We start from the raw sequence: 11,521 nt of genomic DNA, 5'->3' as shown, positions 1-11,521 counted from the left end.
ACAGGCCCCTCCCACGATAGTTTGATTGACAGTAGCGTTTCAGCACAGACTGGACTGGCGTCTTACCTTAGACCCGCCCTGAGTGAGCTCTCATCAGTCCTCTATTGTTTCACTGCTGGAGCAGATGTAGACAAGAATGACTCCTAAGCGATTGAGGTGTTCTGTTGTTGGATGTAATAATGAACATAGCAGTCCTCATTTACTCCCGACATCTGAGCCACTGAAGATGCAGTGGATTATGTTTGTTTCTGAAGGGAATGCGCCCCATCTACATAAATGCGTCTATGTTCGCGCAAATCATTCAAGATCTAGCTTCACCTACAGTAGAAGTGAGTATGTTTTGTAATGAATCTTTGCAAATCGCCTTTCCTAATAATGTGTTAATTAGCAAGTTTCACGTTGAATGCGGCTAAAGTAAACAGTCTCTCTGAGAGCAGCTCGGAAGAGAGGGGCGGGGTCAGCAGAGCTCATTAACATTTAAAGGAAAATGCTACAAAACGGCATGCTCTGAAAATAGCTGTTTTTTACAGGGTAAAAAAGGTGTTTTTTACACTACCATTGAGAAATTTTAACCAAACTATGTTACAGACTTTTCATTAAGACCCTAAAGAGTCATATCAACTTGTGGAAAATGGGCATCCTATGACCCCTTTAAACATTTTATTTTGGGGGTATGTATTGAATATTGTTCTGATTTCTGCTCATTTAAGCATTTCACATTTAACATTATGTAGCTGGCTAATCTAGATGCGTTTTGCGAGAATGACTAGATAATATTGGAAATCAGTATTGTTTATGTTATTGTTTTCCTTCTTGGAGTAACACGATGGGCAGTTTCCAGCCATTATTTCAAATTATATGTAGCGAATTGTTTGTTTGTTTGATTGTTTTTGTGAAGAAAAAAGATACATGAAAGTTCTAAAAGTTCTAAAAAAAAAATCACCATAAAATCTCTTAGGATAACTTAGGATACTTGGCTTACAACCCAAAAGGTAAGATCTTTACATTAATTTATTGGGTTGTTTTAAATATTACAGCATTATAAAACTAGCAACATCCAGTACTGATAAAAAAATAAAAAATAAATTGGGCTCAGTAAGTAAGGTTTTTTTGTATTTTATTTAGCTGTTCTTAAGATTTTTCTATTCATCAAAGAATCCTGAAAAAAATGGTTTCCGCTAAAATGTTAAGCAGCACGACTGTTTTCAACATTGATAATAGCAGGAAATCAGCATATTAAAATGATTTCTGAAGGATCATGTGACACTGAGGATTGGAGTAATGGCTGGAAAATTCAGATTTGTTATCACAGGAATAAATTACATTGTACAATGTATCAATCAGCACTTTTGATCAAATAAATGCAGCCATGGTGAGCAGAAGAGACTTATTTTAAAACCGTGAAAATGTCTTACTGACCCGAAACTATTGAACAGTAGTGTATAATGTATACAGTATTGGTACTACAGTATTGTACTAGCACACCTGTAGGCCTGAGATTTTTGTGTTCCAAAAAATAAAATAGTTTGGTTTATCAACAGACTAGGCGCGTTTCCATTACAGATTTGCGCAAAACTTTGGCGGTATTTTATAAACGTCGATAAAAAAGTATTGCGAAATGACCGCGTTTCCATTAACCAATGTTATGCGACTAAAACGTAACCTTTTGCCTCTCGCGATAAGTCATGGCAACAGTTTTTGGTGGGATTTTGACGGATATTGGCTATATTTATTCAAAGGAGGCATATCCGTGTATCTTTACAGAAGCAAAGGAAAATGCTACAAAACGGCATGCTCTGAAAATAGCTGTTTTTTACAGGGTAAAAAAGGTGTTTTTTACACTACCATTGAGAAATTTTAACCAAACTATGTTACAGACTTTTCATTAAGACCCTAAAGAGTCATATCAACTTGTGGAAAATGGGCATCCTATGACCCCTTTAAACATTTTATTTTGGGGGTATGTATTGAATATTGTTCTGATTTCTGCTCATTTAAGCATTTCACATTTAACATTATGTAGCTGGCTAATCTAGATGCGTTTTGCGAGAATGACTAGATAATATTGGAAATCAGTATTGTTTATGTTATTGTTTTCCTTCTTGGAGTAACACGATGGGCAGTTTCCAGCCATTATTTCAAATTATATGTAGCGAATTGTTTGTTTGTTTGATTGTTTTTGTGAAGAAAAAAGATACATGAAAGTTCTAAAAGTTCTAAAAAAAAAAATCACCATAAAATCTCTTAGGATAACTTAGGATACTTGGCTTACAACCCAAAAGGTAAGATCTTTACATTAATTTATTGGGTTGTTTTAAATATTACAGCATTATAAAACTAGCAACATCCAGTACTGATAAAAAAATAAAAAATAAATTGGGCTCAGTAAGTAAGGTTTTTTTGTATTTTATTTAGCTGTTCTTAAGATTTTTCTATTCATCAAAGAATCCTGAAAAAAATGGTTTCCGCTAAAATGTTAAGCAGCACGACTGTTTTCAACATTGATAATAGCAGGAAATCAGCATATTAAAATGATTTCTGAAGGATCATGTGACACTGAGGATTGGAGTAATGGCTGGAAAATTCAGATTTGTTATCACAGGAATAAATTACATTGTACAATGTATCAATCAGCACTTTTGATCAAATAAATGCAGCCATGGTGAGCAGAAGAGACTTATTTTAAAACCGTGAAAATGTCTTACTGACCCGAAACTATTGAACAGTAGTGTATAATGTATACAGTATTGGTACTACAGTATTGTACTAGCACACCTGTAGGCCTGAGATTTTTGTGTTCCAAAAAATAAAATAGTTTGGTTTATCAACAGACTAGGCGCGTTTCCATTACAGATTTGCGCAAAACTTTGGCGGTATTTTATAAACGTCGATAAAAAAGTATTGCGAAATGACCGCGTTTCCATTAACCAATGTTATGCGACTAAAACGTAACCTTTTGCCTCTCGCGATAAGTCATGGCAACAGTTTTTGGTGGGATTTTGACGGATATTGGCTATATTTATTCAAAGGAGGCATATCCGTGTATCTTTACAGAAGCAGCACAGAGAGCCACTTCCAAAACGTGCGTGGCGCGGCTGGATTCTGTAATAAACACAAGCATTGTGGCCGCAATCAGCTTCAGTGGCCGTATCAGAGCCACACTGCACCGCAGATGTGTGCAGTGTAAATTGTCTAAGCATTAATGGTAGGAAAGACCCTTATACTGGAGAGCGGCCACGTATGATGTGTTTTTTGGAGGTTACAGTACAATGAAGAATGATCATATGACTTTTTATATACGCCATGTGACCTGTAAATGCGAAAAAGCCGTTTCCAGTGCAGTTTTGCAAATTATTCCTCTTTCGCATTGCCTGAAAAACCACCTCATGCGAGCGTAAAAACTTTTTTGCGATATATGGGCGTTTTTGCGAAATTGACGCGTTTCCATTAGGCGTATTTTCAATTCGCCATTTCAATTAGCGCAATTTGAAGGGTAATGGAAACGTGTCTACTGAGAGTGCTTAGGAGATCTCTTAGCAAAAAGGATAAATTTATCATTAAGCTTTTCCATTGTTGAATTTATTGTAGTAAATGAGGCAACCACATGAGTAGTACAATCAATCTCATTCATAAGAACCATTCCTGACCTAGACCAGCAGAAAAATATCCTTATTGTTGAGCCGTGATGAACGACTACTAGCCCCTTAATATAATACTTCTTGTGCTCCCACTCACAGTAATGCTCTTTCATGGCTTATCTCTCTCATATCTACTCAAACAATGGGCCCAAACCAAGCTCACCTGCACTCTGAATTGACTCTTGTGGGCGATTCATTGCTGGAAATAATGAAAGGGACACTGTGTACAGTAGAAGAGCTATTCCTTCTGAGAAGGTGAAAATGGAGGTGGCCTGAGAGCAGCTCTCGCTGGAGGGCTCTACAGTATATCTCTTAAGGGCATGCTGTTCTGAGACCTGTCATAGGTGATTAATGGCATATTGGCATATTGGCATTAATGGCATATTGGCAGAGGCAATCCAAAGGACACTGCACCAGTAAATTCATTAAGAAAATATATCCTCAATCCTGTCACCCCTACACACTTACAAGAGGTTTAAAGGAAGTGTTGAACTCTGATATCCTTGACTGTGATGTTTAACTATATGTAATTTAATTTAATGTTATTATTTTCTTTACATATAATACTACTGTTCTTTTTTACTGTATTAATTAATTTTTAATGATTGTAACTGATTAATTTCTTCCAAGGCAATCTGTTCTAGGTTGGTTGGAGAGAGATTGATATCTGGGGAAAAAAGCATTGTCTCTGTACAAATAATGATATTCATTTTTGTTTTTAAATAAAAATAAGTATAAAAAAAAGAGAGATAGTGTAACAGTAGGGATGTTCAAAATCCTGTTTCACAGTAACAGTAAAAATGTATTATATTTTTATAATCAGTCTTAATGTCTTTTTATGGATAATTTTGTGAATTAAATACTTAATCAAATATTACAAAATACCTGTAACTTAAAGAATGCATACAAAATAAAAAAGATTCATAATTCTATATTAGAATTATTTCTTTATCTTAATGAATATAAATCAATATTATAAATCTTTATTACTGTGTTAATATAGCAAGTTTTGATGTTGTTCTGCAACTAAACTCTACTTTTTAAAATGCTATTTATATATAGAGGTTTGTACTTTTGCAAAGAACGAATATGATGTCTTCACTATCTCATTTTAATTCTGTAGCAGTAATATAGTAATACAGTAATATAGAAATTATATGTAATCCGCTGTTGCTTCACCTTCCCAGCATTCTCCTTGATGAAGAGGGCCACATAAAGATCACAGGTGAGCAGAAGTTTCTTAATTTGCTTTCGCCACACGGTCCAACTCTTTATATGTGTCATCGACTGAAGGCGCTGCATGTTGATCGTTTAATATCTTTTCTGCGCTCTCAGATTTTGGCCTGAGCAAAGAGGCAATCGACCATGACAAACGAGCGTACTCCTTCTGCGGGACCATCGAGTACATGGCCCCAGAGGTGGTCAATAGACGAGGTCACACTCAAAGTGCTGACTGGTGGTCCTTCGGCATCTTAATGGTAAGTGTCCTTGCAGATTGTGAAGGATCATAGTGGGCACTGTGAGCGCTGCGGTTTTAGTGCTATGAGTGTGTGTAGCGCTAGCCTGGGGCTGAAGGATAATGTGGCCGCAGCTCTGTGGGGGTCCCACAGCCCATTTTGGTGCAAAATTATTAAGCACATTACATTAGTTAGACTATGTTTTAATGTTATTTTAATGCATTAACTAGCCTTGCTATGCTGCATTCCATTCAACTTATAAAGTCAGAATTTAACTTTGTGAACTGCATTTTTTTTCCACTCGAAGGCAGAAATGTAAATGTATAAAGATATATAATATGGCCGGGCGATATAGATTTATAAAAAAATTATATCTTGATGTTTTTCCAAAGATTTAAAAGGGGGTTTTCAGCCACAAAATATAAGATCTGGCTCATGGCTGTATTCGATCAAAAGGGTGCTTCTACTAAATACTGAGCAAAGGGTCTGAATACTTAGGACCGTGTGATATTTCAGTTTTTCTTTTTTTAATAAATCTGCAAAAATGTCAACAATTCTGTGTTTTTCTGTCAATATGGGGTGCTGTGTGTACATTAATGAGGAAAAAAAATTAACTTAAATGATTTTAGCAAATGGCTGCAATATAACAAAGAGTGAAAAATTTAAGGGGGTCTGAATACTTTCCGTACCCACTGTATATGGGGAAAAAAGTAATTTAAAGCAGCTTAACATAAGCCAGCAACATAAAACGTGAAAAAAAGAAGCAGCACTTCTTTTTTTTCAGGCATATATGCACAGAATCGCATAAAGAGTAAATTATCACAATACACATTTCATAGAACAAGGTCTGTTAGTTAGCAAAACTTATTGCACTTATCTATTTTGACACACAGTATCATGTTTTTTTTTCAGTCAAACACTGCATTTTCAGATTCAATCCCATATTTAAACACAGTTTGTGAAACTTTGCAATGTGTTGCCAGTAACATGAAAAGCTCAAACATTAACATTTGAAAAGTTCAGTTTCCATTTCAGGAATATTAATATCCATTTCCAGCATTTCCATCACCGCCTTGCCCGACGGGCTATCTTGAATAAAGATATAAAATATTTTCTTTGATTCATGTTGTTCACTCACTTGCAGTGCTGAAACGTATCGTAGGTGATCATTTGCACTTGTTTCTAAGTCTTGCCAATTTAAGCATTCCAGCATTTTAAACCATGTAAGCACATGAAGAGACTAAAGATAATTCATTTTGGCGCTCATGCGCTGTTTTCTGTGTGCATGCTCTCAAAGCGCGCACACAGAGAGCCACATTTCAGACAGCGTTCGAACACAGAATTGATTCATCTTTCGCGTATCCTTGAACCTGAACGGACACAAACGGATCTCAAAATACCTGTCTCTGCAATTATTCTCGTAAACAGAGACAGTTATGTCTTAAGTGAATGTAAACAGTGGAGAAAGAAATCGCATGCGTATCATTATATAGAATCTGTGCATTCGGTCTTAAAGGGACAGCAGCCTATAAATACCTACGGCTATCATGTTAATCAAACAAAACACAACTTTAATGAAGACTAATCTAGATTTAATTTATACATTGAACACTATGCAGTGTTCAAGTTATTACATTTCTGTACCTGAAAACCATTTTTTGCTTCTTATTTGAAGAAAAAAATACAATCAAATAAGTTTTTGATCATGCTGATTTGTCCGCAGTGAAGTTCAGCTGAAGTATTTTTGTTCGGGCTAGTTTAATTCATTTTGGGCTACCAAAATCTGAAGAATGCCTGTCCGAAGGGCTACCAGGGATTTTGAAATTTTGCGAGCCCTGACTTTGGTCACCTTTGTTAAATATGAATATTCATTATCTGTCCTTGAGTGAAATCAGTTGCTAACCTTTAACTAAACAAACAAAGCACTGATCATTTCATAAACACTTAGCAATAGGTCTATAAATGATCTTTATTGGACACTTCCTCACAAGATATGCATCAGTGGATCTCTTCTTGCTGCTGCACTGGGCCACATATTCTTCTATTAATTCTAAAAAGATCTGCTTAGGCAAAAACACCTTTTTTTAATGCCTTGAGCTGCTGTCGGTAACTGCTTCTAGATGAGGGTACGTTCTTTGAGAATTTCCATTTCCTCAGAAGCAATTGACTCACAGCCAATGTTGGAGCAAATCATTTTTGAAGAGGTGCACACTTATAAGTATCAAGAGCTCAGGTGGATACGACACCTGACTTTAAAGAGCTTGTGACTAATGCTGAACAGTTAAAAGGAAGAAGCTTCTAGTTAAAAATGTTTAAGGTGAAGTAATTTATGCTTGACTAGCTGCACCCAACAAATCTACCAACGGGGGCTTATTGGACTACGCTAAGCAGCCAAACCTTGACCCATTGCCGGACAAAACACAGCAAAATAACTGAGTTTGGATGGGACAACCTGAGGGGGTGGCATTTTGTGGTACAGAAATTAACCAAATTAACACTTTAACAGTTTGACAGTGAATGCAGGACATACTGACTGTTGATAGGAACTTTTATTATTGGATTCAAAGTTCTAGATCATTTTAAACTACATCATCACCCAGCTCTAATCTGCTAAACGCCAATATAAGGCATGAAGGTGTCAAGATATTATAAAAATTAACATCATGTTTTTTTCTTAAAATACTTTATAATGTGTATTGTTTAAAAAAACACTGTTGTTTAATCAAAATAAATTTGATCTGACTTGTTGTTTGGTGGAATTGCTGTGGAAACTCTCTTTAAAACTCCAGCCCATTTAACTTGCTCACTTCTAAATATCCACAGCAGAACCCAGCCTTAAACGAATTCACTCACAGGGAAAAGTGTTACATAAGAGTGAGCACGCTGAGACAGATTTGGTTGCAGTACGCTCTGTTACTGTGCGGCAGTGCTGAATACACACTTCTCTTATTGTATCATCCATAAATAAACTTGCTAGAGCAAAGCCTGATGCTTCTATTACTGTTCCTAGTTTGAAATGCTGACTGGATCCCTGCCATTTCAAGGCAAAGACCGCAAAGAGACAATGGCACTTATTCTCAAGTAAGAATTATTGTTGTATTTGTACATTTTCTGACAGCCTAGTGTTTTTGTGTGTGTGTGTGTGTGTGTGTGTGTGATAAAGATATAAAATATTTTCTTTGATTCATGTTGTTCACTCACTTGCAGTGCTGAAACGTATCGTAGGTGATCATTTGCACTTGTTTCTAAGTCTTGCCAATTTAAGCATTCCAGCATTTTAAACCATGTAAGCACATGAAGAGACTAAAGAGAATTCATTTTGGCGCTCATGCGCTGTTTTCTGTGTGCATGCTCTCAAAGCGCGCACACAGAGAGCCACATTTCAGACAGCGTTCGAACACAGAATTGATTCATCTTTCGCGTATCCTTGAACCTGAACGGACACAAACGGATCTCAAAATACCTGTCTCTGCAATTATTCTCGTGAACAGAGACAGTTATGTCTTAAGTGAATGTAAACAGTGGAGAAAGAAATCGCATGCGTATCATTATATAGAATCTGTGCATTCGGTCTTAAAGGGACAGCAGCCTATAAATACCTACGGCTATCATGTTAATCAAACAAAACACAACTTTAATGAAGACTAATCTAGATTTAATTTATACATTGAACACTATGCAGTGTTCAAGTTATTACATTTCTGTACCTGAAAACCATTTTTTGCTTCTTATTTGAAGAAAAAAATACAATCAAATAAGTTTTTGATCATGCTGATTTGTCCGCAGTGAAGTTCAGCTGAAGTATTTTTGTTCGGGCTAGTTTAATTCATTTTGGGCTACCAAAATCTGAAGAATGCCTGTCCGAAGGGCTACCAGGGATTTTGAAATTTTGCGAGCCCTGACTTTGGTCACCTTTGTTAAATATGAATATTCATTATCTGTCCTTGAGTGAAATCAGTTGCTAACCTTTAACTAAACAAACAAAGCACTGATCATTTCATAAACACTTAGCAATAGGTCTATAAATGATCTTTATTGGACACTTCCTCACAAGATATGCATCAGTGGATCTCTTCTTGCTGCTGCACTGGGCCACATATTCTTCTATTAATTCTAAAAAGATCTGCTTAGGCAAAAACACCTTTTTTTAATGCCTTGAGCTGCTGTCGGTAACTGCTTCTAGATGAGGGTACGTTCTTTGAGAATTTCCATTTCCTCAGAAGCAATTGACTCACAGCCAATGTTGGAGCAAATCATTTTTGAAGAGGTGCACACTTATAAGTATCAAGAGCTCAGGTGGATACGACACCTGACTTTAAAGAGCTTGTGACTAATGCTGAACAGTTAAAAGGAAGAAGCTTCTAGTTAAAAATGTTTAAGGTGAAGTAATTTATGCTTGACTAGCTGCACCCAACAAATCTACCAACGGGGGCTTATTGGACTACGCTAAGCAGCCAAACCTTGACCCATTGCCGGACAAAACACAGCAAAATAACTGAGTTTGGATGGGACAACCTGAGGGGGTGGCATTTTGTGGTACAGAAATTAACCAAATTAACACTTTAACAGTTTGACAGTGAATGCAGGACATACTGACTGTTGATAGGAACTTTTATTATTGGATTCAAAGTTCTAGATCATTTTAAACTACATCATCACCCAGCTCTAATCTGCTAAACGCCAATATAAGGCATGAAGGTGTCAAGATATTATAAAAATTAACATCATGTTTTTTTCTTAAAATACTTTATAATGTGTATTGTTTAAAAAAACACTGTTGTTTAATCAAAATAATGACTTGTTGACTTGTTGTTTGGTGGAATTGCTGTGGAAACTCTCTTTAAAACTCCAGCCCATTTAACTTGCTCACTTCCACAGCAGAACAGCAGAACCCAGCCTTAAACGAATTCACTCACAGGGAAAAGTGTTACATAAGAGTGAGCACGCTGAGACAGATTTGGTTGCAGTACGCTCTGTTACTGTGCGGCAGTGCTGAATACACACTTCTCTTATTGTATCATCCATAAATAAACTTGCTAGAGCAAAGCCTGATGCTTCTATTACTGTTCCTAGTTTGAAATGCTGACTGGATCCCTGCCATTTCAAGGCAAAGACCGCAAAGAGACAATGGCACTTATTCTCAAGTAAGAATTATTGTTGTATTTGTACATTTTCTGACAGCCTAGTGTTTTTGTGTGTGTGTGTGTGTGTGTGTGTGTGTGTGTGTGTGTGTACCTGGTATTTATCACGTTCTGGGGACCAAAATGTCCCCACAAGGATAGTAATACTAGTCAATTTTGACCTTGTGGGGACATTTTTGAGGTCCCCATGAGGAAACAAGCTTATAAATCATACAGAATTAGTTTTTTGAAAAAGTAAAAATGCACAAAGCTTCCTGTAAGGGGTAGGTTTAGGGGTAGGGTTGGTGTAGGGCAATAGCACATACAGGTTGTACAATATAAAAACAATTACACCTATGGAATGTCCCCATAAAACATGAAAACACAACATGTGTGTGTGAGTGTGTTTTAAAGATTTGTAATTCTAAACTCGTCCTCACAAATGAATGTGTCAAGATGATTTGTGATGTTTGTGGCTATGCATCACAGTCTCATTTATTTTCCTAAATAAATAACAGATTTAATGGTCTCTTTTTTTTTTTTTCTCAGGGCAAAACTTGGCATGCCGCAGTTCCTCAGCCCAGAAGTCCAGAGTTTACTGCGGGCTCTTTTCAAAAGAAACCCTTCCAATAGATTAGGTAGGCTACCATACATGAACCAAACACTGCCGTAAACCAACAAATATTCTATTCACCTGCCTTCCATCTTTTTTTTGGTTCATCTGTAAATGTAATTTGGGTTGTCACAATACTGATGCATATAAGACACCATATATGACAGTAAACCACATCAATCAACTAGTTGGTTGTTGGAAATCAAGTCAATTGTCAGGTTTCATCTGTGTGTTTTTTCTTTTGTTTTACCTTGGTTTGCCCATACTCTTGTTGTTTGCTTTCCACCTGTGTCTGGTTGATCTTGTTCAGCCTGTGTGTGTATATATAGCCTCTGTTAGGTTCAGTCCAGTGTTTTTTTTGTAGAATGTTTTTCTGCGGTTTTCCTAGTAGTCTCTGTTTATTCTGTTTAATTAAGGAACTGCTGTTCACTTGGATCCTCTTCATCACTGCTCTTTTATCATTTGCATTACATAGCGTAACGTCTCGGTTACGTATGTAACCCTCGTTCCCTGAAGGAGGGAACAGAGACGTCACGTCGGAGGACCGACGAATTGGGATCTCGCTTAGAGGGACCAATCTACTTCGAGTGTAAACTAAACGAGCCAATGCACATCGGCATGCGATTATTGCATCCAGCTGCTGCTGATCACAGCATGAGTATAAGTAGGCAGCAGATGCAGCGCATATTCAGG

At 36.7% G+C, this 11,521-nt stretch overlaps 1 protein-coding gene across 1 annotated transcript in view; it reads left to right on the top strand.

The window, feature by feature from the left end:
- Positions 1-11,521, top strand: part of LOC107566059 (ribosomal protein S6 kinase alpha-2-like) — a gene marked incomplete at its 3' end in the record, with an annotated part of 57,017 nt that overhangs the window by 32,769 nt on the left and 12,727 nt on the right. Inside the window, exons 7-10 of the mRNA XM_016251433.1 lie at positions 4,826-4,863; positions 4,974-5,116; positions 8,106-8,176; positions 10,765-10,853. Of these exons, the coding sequence (XP_016106919.1) occupies positions 4,826-4,863; positions 4,974-5,116; positions 8,106-8,176; positions 10,765-10,853 (341 nt within the window). The remainder of the gene's footprint in view (positions 1-4,825; positions 4,864-4,973; positions 5,117-8,105; positions 8,177-10,764; positions 10,854-11,521) is intronic.

Source organism: Sinocyclocheilus grahami, unplaced genomic scaffold (assembly GCF_001515645.1).
Source record: "Sinocyclocheilus grahami isolate Dianchi unplaced genomic scaffold, SAMN03320097.WGS_v1.1 scaffold1043.1, whole genome shotgun sequence".
NCBI lineage: Eukaryota > Metazoa > Chordata > Actinopteri > Cypriniformes > Cyprinidae > Sinocyclocheilus > Sinocyclocheilus grahami.
Note: the sequence above shows the minus strand (reverse complement) of the source record. Positions and strands in the feature narration are given on the sequence as shown.